At 43.8% G+C, this 14,724-nt stretch overlaps 2 protein-coding genes across 5 annotated transcripts in view; one reads left to right on the top strand and one right to left on the bottom strand.

Moving 5' to 3' along the window:
• FZD3 (frizzled class receptor 3) overlaps positions 1–5,996 on the bottom strand; it is a 50,638-nt gene extending 44,642 nt beyond the window's left edge. Inside the window, exons 1-2 of one of the 2 annotated variants that reach the window (XM_085218271.1) lie at positions 5,880–5,996; positions 1,123–1,625 (exon numbers count right to left, since the gene is read on the bottom strand). In XM_085218271.1, coding sequence (XP_085074397.1) covers positions 1,123–1,311 — 189 coding nt within the window. In that variant the 5' untranslated portion in view covers positions 1,312–1,625; positions 5,880–5,996. Of the gene's footprint in view, positions 1–1,122; positions 1,626–5,879 lie in introns of those variants that run through there. The other variant, XM_085218272.1, reaches the window with a different exon arrangement.
• Positions 5,997–6,139: 143 nt separating this feature from the next.
• Positions 6,140–14,724, top strand: part of FBXO16 (F-box protein 16) — a 37,537-nt gene continuing 28,952 nt past the window's right edge. The window contains exons 1-2 of one of the 3 annotated variants that reach the window (XM_003204603.4): positions 6,140–6,207; positions 12,228–12,370. In XM_003204603.4, the coding sequence (XP_003204651.2) occupies positions 12,275–12,370 (96 nt within the window). In that variant the 5' untranslated portion in view covers positions 6,140–6,207; positions 12,228–12,274. Of the gene's footprint in view, positions 6,208–6,251; positions 6,301–6,335; positions 6,757–12,227; positions 12,371–14,724 lie in introns of those variants that run through there. The other 2 variants (XM_085218270.1, XM_019613382.3) reach the window with 2 other exon arrangements.

Genomic DNA, 14,724 nt, shown 5'->3' with positions numbered 1-14,724 from the left:
TAAAAAGCTTGTCAAGTCTGGTTCATATCCCTTCCATGGAAGCATTATATAAAGCATTGGCTTGATATTGATTTAATTGCTGTTGTTAGATAATCTTATACTGTTGGGAAGATCATTCAAAAGACAAAAACATATGATTAATCCACCTGGTCCATCTACCAGCAAGGACTCCAGAACACATTAAAAATACAAGAAATCCATTAGCAGAAATCACACAGGGAAATATTTGGATAGGCTGTTTGAAAGCGAGACATGCCTAATGTTCTGTAAGCCCATCAGTTTTATCTTCCATTACACAGAATAGCAAACAAGGAAACTCCTTAAGTACAGGCAGCAGCAGGAAGGGAACAGACTGAAGTGAACTTGTAAGTCTTGTATAAACCACATCATAGAGAATGAGAGAGAAAACGTGGTTAAAGCCTCATCAGGAAACTTCTCCAAAGAAAGGTTAGACAATATCAAGAGAATTTTATGTTGTTTTTATTTTTTTGAGTGAAGGTGATTATGTATAAAACCAAGACAGATTCGGGGGGATAATGGTAGCAGCACTAAGGTACCACTGTAACACAGAAAGTGCAAGTATAAAAGCTTCTCTGCCTGGATATAGAACAGAAACACGTTAATTAAACTGTCTAGAAGACAATAGATTTCCTCGTAGCTAAAGAAAGCAGTGCTAACAAATTAGCAATTTCCATTACTTTCACCGTCTCATTGTTTCACATCTTCTCCACACCAAAGTAAGAAAAGGCCAAGTTCTACAAAGCCACCGAAGTCTTCAGAACTCCAGCCTTTGCTCAGCACACCATTTTCCTGGCATTCAGTTAGCTGACAGACCATTCAAAATATACATTCTTGGACCAAATATTTCAAGAAACATACTAACCCATCCAGTCTATTTCACTCAGTTTATACTAAAAAAGCAAATTTTGTAGTCACAGAATATTTTACTACATATTACAATGTATGTTTTGCAAGTAGTGTTTGTTTCTATATTTAACAATACAGATGTTTTTCATTTTTTACTTCTAATGTAAGTATCTTCTTAGCTCATGTTACAAACCATCTGTCAATTAAAGGCCAAAATCATATATGCTGATAAAAAACAAAAACACACAGCCTTACCTCCATTGCTAATGCTGCTGTCTGCTGGTCATAGTGATTCAGAAGGTTAGGCATGAAGGTGGTGTTGTAAGGCAGATCCTGGCACATCCGCAGGATGATGGGCTCACAAGAAAATAAACTGTGCCCTCTTGTGCAGCCCACCAAAACATCCAAAAGCCAAAAGCAGCAGAACATCCAGCTAACAGCCATCCTTCCACGCCGTGAATGGGGCCAGCTCCTGAGCCCAGCCAGAAAGATCTTTCAACTCTTCTCCTGCCTCCTGATTTTGCTTCAGCGGCAGTTATTTGCAGTCTTGGTTCAGGTTCTTCAAAACTGGGAAACTCTCAGTGCACAGCATTGTTAGCTCAGTCCTGAAGATGATGCATTTGAGACAGACGTATGAGGCATCTTGCTTTACCACCATGCATTAGGTTAAGGTATTCAGATGTTTAACCGCATTCCCACACAATTGACTCCATCCTGATAGAACAGCAGCCAGGTTACATTCTTCCTCTGTCAGGTAGCTTAAGACAAAAAAAAAACAAAAAAAAACACAACAAATAGAATATATTAAAAAAGTTCTCTCATTGATTACAGCTTTAGTTTCAAAAACACCATCAGAAAAATTGCTTAAAAATTCTTGTGTGCAAGACTAAAAATGGTCAGGGGACCCTCTGACCTTCTGGCGGGGAAAAAAAAAAAAGGAGGTATGGTGCAAAACTCCACTTGAAAATGATGGTGAAAAGGCAGAAATCTATTTACTAGGAATAAAATATTTTCAGAGAAACCCTGCACTGTAACTTACAACCACGTGAGACTACAACCACTGACCACACTGAAACCAAGCTTCTCATGACTCAAACTCCACCAGCACGTTCTCAGTGATAGCATCTTTACTTGCACGGCCACATAGCTTCTGCTGAATAACAAAACAAAAACAAAACAGTCACTGCCACCAATACACAAGTCCCAACCTGCACTACTGAAGACTTTTGCTCTGCCCTACGAGCTGCACTCATGGCTTTGCTAGCTGTGCTCACACCTGTAGTTATAGCCCAGCTGTTGCCAACTTTCATCATCTCTAACCCATTTGAGACACACATTTCTTATCTTGCACTCCAGAAACCATCATAACCACCATATATCAGCCACAAGACAGCATTCTTTGCCCATCTCTTTCTCCACATACTGCAAAAGATGGAAATGCACAGGTAGCTAAATAGTGCTGTGTTGCCAGCTCCACTCTGCCTACAGAGCCAAATCAAACAGCAGTCATTCCCAGGGCTGGGTCCACTCCTCAGAGCACTAAGGGGATTCAGCATATTGCATCCATCTGCTGCAGGAAAACTCTGGAACTAGAGGCTAAAGCTTGAGAAAAGCTGACAGAGCCATGAGTCTTTTTTCTTAGAGCAATTTTGTAATTGCTTAGAGCAATGGATTTGTAATATCCAGTCTCTAGCCAAGTGCTTTTAAAAGAATTATGGTTTGTAATGTAAGGTAATAGAAATCTAGAAATATTGCTTGAATCAGGAAACCCAAAGTGCTCCATCAGCGTTCCCAGGTGGAGGCATCACTAATCAGAGCAGGATTATTAATCTCAAGATTGAAAGCTTTTTCTCAGATGTTTGGGACCTAAATTCTACAAGCCCAAAAGGGAAAAAGGTTTTCCTTTCCCTTCAATGCAAACTTAGCGAGAGATATGAAAGAGTTCACTGTCAGCCTTCTGCTAGTATCAGCTGGTCAAAAAAAGTTACAGAGATGTATACATGTTTACATGGGCCCATCTTATGGTCAGAAAAATTAAACACCGTATTCCTCTAAACCCTCACAAACCTTGAGGGTTGGGCTAGATCATCTTGAGAGACTCCTTCCAACCTCAACTATTCCACGCTTCCCTTTAAGATCATGTGAGGCAACGGCTTTGGTTGCAGCTGTTCAAGACATGTTGGAAAAACAAACAGGCAAATAGTAAAAAGACCAAAGTGTTAAACACAACCACGTTACATTCAGTTCATTGACAACTTTCTCCCACAGGCTGCCCACTCTTTCACAACTACTGACAGGAAATCCATGTTTGAAGCCACACTTTAGAACCTAAAGAGAAGTACATAAAGAGTAAAATTGTTCCAAACTACAGAAAAGGAAACATGACCAATAAAAAAAAAGCTGGAAAGTGAACTACCTGAACACTAAGATAAGCAGTAGAATCAGCCAACACAGCTCAGATGAAAGTCTCTTCTTTCATACTGAAGCAAGCAAGCACTGATTAGAAGAGCCAACACACTGAATTTAAAAGATCAAAATTCACCAAAACATTTAAGATGTGCTGTATCTAACCACACCTCATTTCCATCCAACTCCAAGCTCAAATGGCCATGAAAAGCTTTGTCCCCCTAACCTTCAAGAAATGTATTTTTCAAAGACTTCAGGCACCAACTCAAGAAGACTCCATCTAACAACTTCATCAGAGTGAACTCACAGTAAGGATTGGCTATTGCTTTTCTAGTGGGGATCCTATAACTCAGATGCCATTCCAGCAGCAATCAGAAGACAACACCTCCTAAGAGAGGTACCATACAGTACCATAAAGAAAATGTTTACTAGAGCCAGAAAAGAATGTCAGATTACAGAGCCTGGTCAGCTCATGCCCCTTCATGGAAAAGAAATAAGTGAAATTAAGAAAAAAGACAACCATGCTATTGCAACAGGAGGTGAAAATTTCACAGACAAGCATATAAATGACCTATTAATTGGTGCAGACAGATGAATGCCGTAACAAGCAATCTTAAGTGTCAAGATAGTTTCTTACCACAGATCCAGTTCTGTATGTTCTTTGTTAAGCCTCTGCATATGGAATCCTGTGGTTATTTTTACATGTACATAAAAACAAAACAAAATACTTTTGGTGACACCGGGATTAAAGAGGAGGGGGGTAGGTAGGCAGGCAGGCATCCCCTAAGGGGCTGCAAAAGAAACTGTGGGCAAAAGGGGAAGGAAATAGCCCGTTTGTTAGTGTGGTTGCACATTTATACATTATTTATAATCATGCAAACCCATCTAATTCCTGCTGTAAAAGATACATTAAGACATGCAGAGAAGATAATGATAGAGAGTGAAAAGTCACGATGTGAAAGGATTGAATACCACATAAATTTTTTTCTCCCCGAAAATAAATTTCAAAGTTAATAAAGGGGGCAGTAAGGGAAAGTAATGAGGGGAAAAAACAAAAAAAACAAAAAACAAAAAACCAGCAGATCTTAGAAGGGCACTCTATAGGTGAACACTTTAATGGTTAAATCTGCTGGAGATGTGAGACCATACAGCAAACCAGATTTTCCCTGCACAACTGGGAGGACGAGGAGAAAATGTCACCCTAGCCATTCCCCAGCCAGTTCTGACCACGAAAACAGAAAAGCAACCTGCATGTTGCACACAAGCACTGGCAGCTTCCCCAACCCATTCCCACCCACATGAAGGCACAAAAGCAGCATACATTATTCTCGTCACTCCATTTTAATTAGTCAGCGGGAAGGAAACTCCAGTGCTGAACTCCCCTGTTCCATTTGGGTTAGGGATTAAGGGAGAACCACAGCATAACCCCCACATCCTCTACACCAATGAGGAGGCCATAGGGGAAGAAGGGCACACATGTTGACACTCCTCGCCATGGTTTCTCTGCACTGAGGCCAAGTCCCTGCAATCTGCTCCCAGAAGAAATCCTTTCTGCCCTCAACCATGGGGTTTGAACATTCATTAAATCATTCAAGTTGGAAAAGATCTCTAAGGTCACCCAGTTCAAACTCAGCCCATCCCACCATGCCCACATCCCTCAGAGCCACATCTCTGCAATTCTGGAACACCTCCAGGTTTGGTGACCCCACCACCTCCCTGGGCAGCTGTGCCACTGCAGCAACACTCTTTCTGAGGAGAAATTTTTCCTCATATCCACTCTGAACCTCCCCTGGCACAACCTGAGGCCATCACCTCTCATCCTATCACTGATTACCTGGGAACAGAGACCGACCCCCACACACAATTTTGAGTAGACCTGTGGGGAGCCAAGGGCCAGACCTGATGATCCTCAGGGTTCCCTTCTACTTGTGGATATTACACTAATATGGGAAATGGTCTCAAACTAAAAGAGGGGAGATTTAGATGGGATGTAAGGAAGATGTTTTTTACAACAAGGATGTTGAAGCAGTGGAACAAGCTGCACAGAGGCAGTGGTGCCCCATTCTTGGAGATACTCAAGGTCAGGCTGGACGGGCTGCGAGCACTGACGGAGCTGCGGGTGTCCCTGCTCAGTGCAGGGAATGGGACCAGATGGCCTTGAAGAGTCCCTTCCAACTCAATCCATCCTACGGTTCTATCCTTCTGGTGCCTCCCAACCTGGGCTGATCTCTGCTCGGGGTGCTGACGGATCCCGAGGGACAGCTCCGCACCTCCCACCGCGGGAGCTCACGCCGAGCTCAGGGAATCGGATGTGGAGCGAGCAGCCATCCCCAACGCAGCGCTGAGGGAACGAGGAGCCGCCACCCCCCGCCCGCACGGCACGAAGCAAAGGGGAGGCGAGCAGGTGGGAGCAGCACCTCCCGCCCCCCCGGGGGACGCGCAGCGCCAGCGCAGCCCCTCAGCTCGTTCCTCCGCCCGAAGAACGCCTCATGGCCGCCCCCTCTACCGGGCGTCCCCGCTCTTTGCGAGCTCTGTAAGGGCAGAAAGCGCGACATCCTTGAGGGAAAACCCCGACCGCTCCGCCCGGCCCCGAACCCCGCCGTTACCTCAGCGTGGGGTCCCGCCGCGGCCGCTCCGCTCCTTCCCTCAGGTGGCGGCAGGAGGCAACGGCCGCGCCTCCCTCCCGCCCGACCCCGCCGCAGCGCCCGGCCCCGCCCCGCGCCTCCGCCCCGCCCATTCTCCCCCTCAGCCTCACCCCGCCGGAGCTCGTGAACCAATCGGAGCGAGCCGGGCAGGTTGCTAGGTAAAGACACCCCCCCTCCAGCCCGTTGGCGGGATGTGATTGGCTGGAGGCCTCCCGGGCAGCGGTTGCCATAGCGACGGGAAGCGGCCTAGCGGGAGGAGCAGGCGGTGCCGCCCGCGGGAGGGGAGGAGGCGAGTGAGGGGCGGCCCTGGGCCGGGAGGGGACGAGGGGAGGAAGGATCCTACCAGACAGCACGGGGGGGTGCCGGGGGACATGGAGAGCGGGTATGAGGGCAGTAGTGCGTAAATGAAGTGGGGGTATGAGGGGATAAATTGTGTGGGATGTGATGATGCTCGGAGTAGGGAGATAGCAAGGCTTCAAGAACAGAGGTCTGCCCATCTGCCTGCGCTGCCAGGCCTGCTGTGGGGGTTGCGTTGTTTTTGGGTGGAAGAAGTGCTCAAAGTTGTCACGCGCAAAGGGGTGTGGATAAAGAATTGGTTGGATGGTCATATCTAGAGGGTCGTTGTCAATGGCTCCGTGTGCAGGGGTAGGCTGGTCACAAATGATGTTCCCCAGGGTTCCATCGTGGGAGCAGCGCTCTTCAACACTTTTATCAATGACATGGACAGTGGGACCGGGTGTACCCTCTGCAAATTCACAGGTGACGCCTGGCAGAGTGGTACAGTTAACACATTAGAAAGGAAGGATGCCATCCAGAGTGACCTGGGCAAGCTCAAAAGGTGGGCACGTGAGAAACTGATGGGGTTTAACAAGGCTACGAGCAGGATATTGCACTTGGGTGAAGGAAATCCCAGCTGGGAGCACAGCCTTGCCAGGAAGGACTTACTGGTACTGGTGGATGGCAGCTGGACATGAGGCAGCACTGTGCCCTCACAGCCCAGAAAGCCAACTGTATCTTGGGCTGCATCTAGAGCAATGTGGCCAGCAGGGCAAGAGAGGTGATCCTGCCCTCTGCTTTGTGCTTTGAGGCCTCACCTGGAGTGCTGTGTCCAGATGTGCAGTCCTCAGTACAGAAGAGACATGGACCTGTTAGAGTGCATCCAGAGTAGGGCCACAAAAATGATCCCAGGGATGGAACAGCTCTCGTATGAGGACAGGCTGAGAGCTGAAGCTGTGCAGCCTGGAGAAGAGAAGGTGCCGGGGAGACCTGAAAGTGGCCTTTTAATTTCTAGAGGGGGGCTGCAAGAAGGGAACTGGCTCTTTAGCAGGGTCTGTTGTGATAGGACAAGAAGAAATGGTTTCAAACTAACAGAAGAGAGATTTAGCTTGAATGGAAGAATCTTAACATTTTTTTACAATAAGGGTGGTGAAGCACAGGCACAGGTTGCCCAGGCTTATGATGGGTGCCTCATCCCTGGAGACACTCAGGTCAGGCTGGACAGGGCTCTGAGTGTCTGATGGAGCTGTAGGTGTCCCAGTTTATTGCAAAGGATTTGAACTAGATGGCCCTTGAGGGTCCCTTCCAGCTGAAATGATTATGTCATTCTATGACCTCTGTGATGTAGGCAAAGAGAAAAGCAGTCAGGTACAGATGCCAGCAGTGAGGGGAGATCACTGAGCTTATTGGAAGACTGGAGACCAGGAAAGGTACCAGTCCTTTGGTCTGAATGGGGAAAAGGGGAGTAGGTATGGAAGTTAAAGCAATGCAGCAAGCTTGCTGGCAATGGCATGGAGGAGAACAAGGGGGTTGGGGTCTGTGGGTCAGTGGAGGTGCTTCTGGTATGGGATATGGAGGTACTGATGGCTCAGTGGGCATCGTGGACCATGGAGAAATGCAACTACTTAATGCCTGGGAATTGCAGGGTTACTCAAGCCTTGGTTTTTGAATATTTCTGGTACATTCTGGCAGGGGTAATATTGTTAGTCTTAGGCAGCACAGGCTGCACAGAGGTGTTGAGCTGGGGAGGAGCAGAAATGTCAGTGGCAGAAGGTGCTGCAGATGTCTAGGTTTATCAGTACTGTGGCAGTGCCATGCTCTGGATTTATTGATCCCAAATCATTGGCACCACAGTGACCCTGGAGGCTAGGGCTGGTCAAGGAGAACAGTGTTGGCCTCTTCATTGTAAATCATTCGTAAATCATTGCAAATAAGCAGTTAGCCTGCTGCTCTTCTCCTCTTGCCATCCCTCTCTGTGTCCCCCTCATATAAGTACCTGTTTCTCTTTACCTGTTCCCTCCAGACCTATCATCTTGAATTTTTTTCTGTGCTGAAAGCCCTGTGGTTTGGCCTGTATTCCAGCTCGCTTTTCTGTTACTGCCTCTTAGGCTGCTTTGTCCATGGCATTAATCAGCGCATTGTTTATTGGTGATAAAGTAATTTACATTAAAAATGACTTACTTGTCTGAGCTTTAGATTCATGCATAAATCTGTTTATTCAAAGCAAAATACAACTGCACCATTGTCATCACATCAATTAATGTGATTAGATTCTTTCTCTGGAAAAGGCATTCTTAAACCTCTGAGTGCAGCAGGCTGTATTGAACCACAAGGGCTTATTGCTATAGAGATGTGGTCAAAAACATTAATAAAATGGGTCTGCTTCTGAAGGACTTGTTTTGAGTATGGTTTGTACAAACCTCTGGAATGCCATTCTATAGGGTTAATCCAGCTACAGGGAATGATTCCAATGCCATTAGTTAATATGATATGATCATTATGTATGGCTAATCTTTCCTGAATACAATCATGCTTTTTTAAATCGAGGGCTTGACCCAACTTGTAGTGAAATCAGTGAAAGCATTTCTGTTGGCTTCAGCAGGATTTTGATCAGTTGTTAAACTATTTTGCTATATTAGACAATGCCACTTATGTTTTCTTCCCTGTGAAACTCATATATGCCACCTCCAGACATAACAAAAAGCACAAACCTCTTGAATGCTCTCTCAATTTATTCAAACCTTATTGCATTTTAACCATTCGTAGGTACTCTCTGGCTGTAGTAACCCAGGCAGAAGTATCATCAAGTTTTCTTTGCGTGCTTGTGAGGACAGCAAGTGAAGCTATCATAGAATAATAGTATCTTTTGAGTTTGAAGGGACCCTTAAGTGCTGGCTCGTGTCCAGCTGCCCTCCACCAGTACGCATAAGTCCTTTTCAGCAGGACTGCACTCAGTTCTTGTCAAAAGCTTTAAAGAAACTAAGATATATCATTAATTTCAGTGCTCTCAGGGCTTGTTATCCCACTGTAGAAGATCAGATTGATTGACACTGTTTCTTCTTGACAGATAAAGGTTGAATCTTGGACCCTCCTATCACCCAGAGGTGTAGTTAAATTATTTGCTTCAGAAGTTTTTTTCAGGAGCTGGAGACAAAGTGTCCAGTGCACAGTTCTCCTGCTGCTCTTCTTCCTTTTTAACATCTGTGCTCTGCCAGGCTTACCTGCTTTCTGCAAGTTGTGCAACACCATTACTTTGCAAGAGCTGGAGATCCCCAAGCATCGTGGTGTGAAGTCAGTCAGGCACAGCCAACATGCAAACATTGTGTATAGTCACACAACTTTATCCTTTGCCAGGCTTTTGCCCTCAAATCTCATTTGCACTGATACATACACCTGCCACTCCTCACTTGCCTTTTTAGTTTTCTTGTTAGGATATTCTGTATGTTTAGCATCACGTGTCAATAGCTGCCCCTCTCTGGGCAATGAATGTTTTCCATACAAGCTTTAAATAGCTTGATTTCTTCTTAACATCATCTCATGTCTGTTGCTGGTTGGACATCTCCGAATCAGCTGATCATGATTAATTTCATCCCAGGATACGTGAAGAACAAGCTAGAGCAATCTCAGGAATGTTATTTTGGGCAACCTGTTCAAAGATAACAAGTACTGCAGAAGAAACATTGGGCCTGAGCTAAACAGCTTGACAAGCACAGGTCTGCACAGTGCACCAGCTGCTCTGTTGTGCTCAGTGAGCCACTGCTGCAGCCACCTCAGCATCATGTCACAGATTAACTCTGCTCAGAGTTACTCCACACTGTTGGAAAAGCAAGATTTGCTGTGAATCCTGCTAGGGCTGGGGGATTCAGGGTGAAGACAAGAGCTACTGGTTTTCCTCTGGAGGACAGACAGAAGGAGAGAGGGATAGCATGCTAGCACGCTGTGCACTAATAGGTTATCCATTTGGCTATGCTCATCTTTTTGCCTGATGGTACTTGCCTTTGCAGGCCTGTTTACACATTGGGCTCGAATACCAACTGCAATTCAAACAAACAGGTTTTAGGGAATATGCAGCAGGGGATGTGACTTCAGCCAGTTGTGTTGGGAGCCACATTTTTGGCACATAAGCAGCACGAGAGGATCCAGAGGCACTGCTGTTTCTCTGGGCTATGGGGCTGTTCATGTGCCAACTCAGTGAGATGTTTTCTGAATTGCAGCTGTTCCAACACCAAGAAAGCACTGCCTGCACTGGGGAGGCAAACTGGAACATGAATCCTGGCCTGGGAGTGTGCTGCAGTGACAACTGATGGTTTTGTGACTAATGTAGAAGGTTGTCCCTGAAAAACAGGACACGGTTGCCAGAACCTGTTTTTTTGGCAGAGCAGCTGTTTCTCTAGCTCGTAATGTTGTATTTCTGTGTGTTGAAAAGGGCAGGGGCTCTGTAGAAAAACAAAACAACAACACAGAAAGTGATTGTAATGCATATCCATAATGCAACTTGTGAGTTGCACAAGAAGCTTCTAATGTTTGCCAACTACAGAATGTGAGGATTTGAAGCTTCTGTAAGTCTTTTAGCTTTTAACAGCTTCTCTGTGGGAAGTTAAAATTCCTGGGCATATCGTAAGTTATTTCAGCATCTCTACCAAAAGAAAGAACTCAGACTCTTGGGAGGAACTTATTTTCTTACTGTGGACAATATTACATCACCAGAGGCAGATAGATAAAAAGACTTTTCACTTTTTCTTTAGATTTTGATTCCAAAAGAATTTAGGGAAAAAAAAAAAGAAGGGAGGAAAAACTGATCCAAAATGGTGGAGTGCCCAGACAGCTCCTGCAGTGGGTTTTTGAAGATTAATCTCCCATTAATGTAGATGGGAACTTTGTCTGGATAAGGAAAGAAGGACTGAGCTTTCAGGAAGATGTATTTTGTGAGCCTTAGAACTGTATTAGCCATAAAGGTGTTTGTTGTATGGAGTTGGAGGTGCTTGGATACACAGTGGGCTGGAAACACAACGTTGGAGTCACTTAGAGCTGAGTTTCCTTTTCTTTCATTCCTAAAGTCCATCTTGCCACCACGAACCTTTTAAGCAGACTGAAGTGCTTGCAGAATGATTACCTAATAACTGTATGAAAGAAATATATTTTTTTTAAATGTTAGTTAGAAAGAAAGCTGGTTTTTAGGCAGCTCCAATCTGGAAATTGGATCTCTGAGCTGAGCAATGACATTATCCTGCTGAATCCATCCGTGGTATAGAGGACGAAGGAAAAAAAAAAGCTTTTCCTGTCTGGGGGCAAAGGTGTATGAAGAAATGGATTTTCTGACCAAAGTCCAGTTATTGGATTTCACAAAATGGAAGGGAAAATTGTGTTAAATGCCCTTTTTACTTCAGGTAGGATTTTTTTGTTTCAAAGAGCAGCACAGTCAATACAAACCATCAAAACCAATCTGCTTGAAGACAGGATGCTGAGAAATTTCAGTTGATTCTGAATCATTCTGGATTTCATTCTTTCAGTTAAGTGTGATGGAAACAAATTGGCCCTTTGAAGCCTGGCATTATATGCCCATCAGAATCAGCAAAAATCTATCTGATGTCACTTAAGTAGATGCACAGGCAATCTCCAGTTTTCAGTGCCAGCAAATGGGAAGAAATTTCATGTGCTTTCGAGATGGGAAGAAATTTCATGTGCTTTCTAGCTCTCTGCAAATAGTCTCCTGTGATTACTTATGCAGCAAAAATCAAAGGCACGTTCAATAACATTTGTGATGGGAAAGACTTGCTTAATTATTAATTATTGATATCATGTTAGCACACAGAGGTTTCCATCAGGAAATCTGGGCTTTGCTGTCAAGTTACTATGAGTGCCCAAAATAAAAAGAAGCCCTTACCCTAACTGACCTTCAGACAGTTTTACTTGTATCACTGCTGTGCTTCAAAGTCACTGAATTGCAATCTGCAGTGATTTGCTTTTCACTAACATACAGTAATGGAGTAGCACAAGGATAATGCTGGTCTTTGTTCTGTTCAATTGTTGTAGGGGTTGGTGCTTACAAGACATTGGTAGATTCACCATCTCACCTATCGATGGCATTTGCAACTTCTAAAAACATGAATAGCCCCAAGCTACAAATCAAGATGAGCACCTGGACACCACTGAGCAACCCACTCATGAACGAGCAGGTAAGTTCTGTGCAGATGGGTCAAATTCATGGAATCACAGAACTGGTGAGTTTGGAGAGGACTTCTGGTGATAACTGAGTCCAACTCTTCAAGACAAAGTCAGCTAGAGGATTCACTCATGGTCTTGTCCAGTTGGGTTTTGAATATTCACAAGCCTTAAAGCAAATTCTCAGTTTCGTTTCACCAATTCTCAAGTCTCAGAAAAAATTAACTTATCCTTTTGGCTGTGTAAGTCATGAGTAATGGAATCAGAACTTCAATAATTTGTTTAATATTAGGAATAAATGTATATATATGGAATACATAGTCTTTATGATATATTCACATGTATAAAACCTACTATGTTATGTAGAATCTGAAAGTTCTAATGTATATTGTTTAAAGCACGTAAGCATTTAGTTTAAGTAAAAAATTTGAAGAAATTTTGGCAAGTAAACCATTTTTAAACAAAAAATATGTATTTATTTCTTAGTGAAAGCCATTGTTTTTCTGCCTTAGAAGACTTAGCCCCAGAGCAAACCCAGTGTCAGTATTTCTGAGTGGCCAGTGCTCCACCACAATTTGCAGGAGAGACCTTAGTACCCACACCCTGACTCCTTTGCTAAGCCTGGCCATGGTGAGATTGAGTTGATATTTTGTTAACTGAAGTGATGCACTCAATTTATAAATAACAAGATGCATTTCCTGGTCTCCCACTCTGCAGGCTAAATCTGGGATCTGCTAACGCAAGGAAGGTATTTTTTTTTATCTCATGCATCATCAGGAGAACATTCCTCCCTCAGAGTTCAGTTAATATATCTGTTGATGATTCATTGAATTTAATCCAGAGTGGGCCATTACGTTACACAGTGTGACTTCCTGGATTTCTCAGCCCTCCTTTCACACAGCTCCCTGTGTCTTCAGCTCAGTAACTAGAATTTGGCTATAATGTATCTTCCACAAAAGCATATAGACTTCCTTGGGGATTATCAAGAAATGAAAATTTCATCACTTTGCTAACATTTTTTTTTTCTTGGCTAATCCTCTGTACCATTAAAAGATTAAACCTTGTCTCTTGTCTGAATACCTCTAGCATTAGCTTCCATCATCTAAATCTTCCTCTGCTAGCTTATTAAACTCTTTTGTAATGAGGTTTTTTTTTTTTCATTGTGGAAGTACTTTTACTCTGCTTCAAGCCAACACTTGATCTTTTTTTTGATAAACTAAACAGATTGAGTCCTTTGAAGTTCTTTCAGTTTGGCAGATTCTCCAGCCTTTGCATCATTTTAATGTCTGCTTCCTACACTCTTTATAACACATTTTTACAGACACACATCACTAGGTAATAAAGTGTGATCTGACTAGCAGTGAGTGGGTAAAAAAAAAAATCCTTTCTCATCTTTTTACTCCTCCACTCTTTAGGCAATGTGATGTTGCATTGTGCTGCAGCAAAACTTGTAGGAGCTAATATTGGACTGTTTTGTACGCTTGCCCTTAGAATCATAGAATTATAGAATCACCAAGGTTGGGAAAGACCTCAAAGATCATCTAGTCCAACTGTCCACCAGTACTGCCCACTACACCATGCCCCCAGTTACCACATCTATCCTTTCCTTAAACACCTCCAGGGATGGTGACTCCACCCTGGACAGACTGTTTCAATGCATCAGCACTCTTTCGGAGCAGAAATGCTTCCTAATATCCAACCTGAACTATCCCTGGTTCAACCTGAGGCCATCACTTCTTTTCCCTTTGCTAGATACCTGAAGAAGAGGCTGACTGCCATCTCACTACAACCATTTATCCCTGCACAGCTCTCAGTGCTGGCTCTGCAGAGTTAGCAGAAAACAAATAGTTGCAACAAAAACATTGCCAACAGGTGAAATCAGGAGATAATCCGATTGATATATATAAGATGTGAGAAGGTTTTATTTTCATACAATCCTGTCTCTGTTCATTTCTGCACTTTTGAGTGAAGACAAAGTCTGAAAGAGTAAAGAGTTTATAGGAAGAAGGTATGTGAAAAACAATGAGAAGATAAAAACAGAGAAGAGGTGCCTAAGAAAAATACTTCTGAGATGAATTGGCAGTGAGGGGCAGGAATGGTGAGAATTTAGAGCTGGTCAATAGCATTTAAGCTCCATCTGAACAACTGCTAGGAGCAGGTTCAAAACTGTTAGTGTAAATTTGCCACCTGTTCTAATTTGGGTTAATCCAGGAGATGCTTCTTCAGTGGTTCCTGCAGATTTCCCTGGATTTTCAAATATGCTCAGGAGTGCACTTATCTGCATTAATGTCAGGACCCAAGATGTCTCCTGCTCATTGTATATCCTGAGTCTTGTAGCCTCCATTTATATTTTTCTGCCCTCACTACA

This window comes from Meleagris gallopavo, chromosome 2 (assembly GCF_905368555.1).
Source record: "Meleagris gallopavo chromosome 2, MGAL_WU_HG_1.1, whole genome shotgun sequence".
Taxonomy (NCBI): Eukaryota; Metazoa; Chordata; class Aves; order Galliformes; family Phasianidae; genus Meleagris; species Meleagris gallopavo.
Note: the sequence above shows the minus strand (reverse complement) of the source record. Positions and strands in the feature narration are given on the sequence as shown.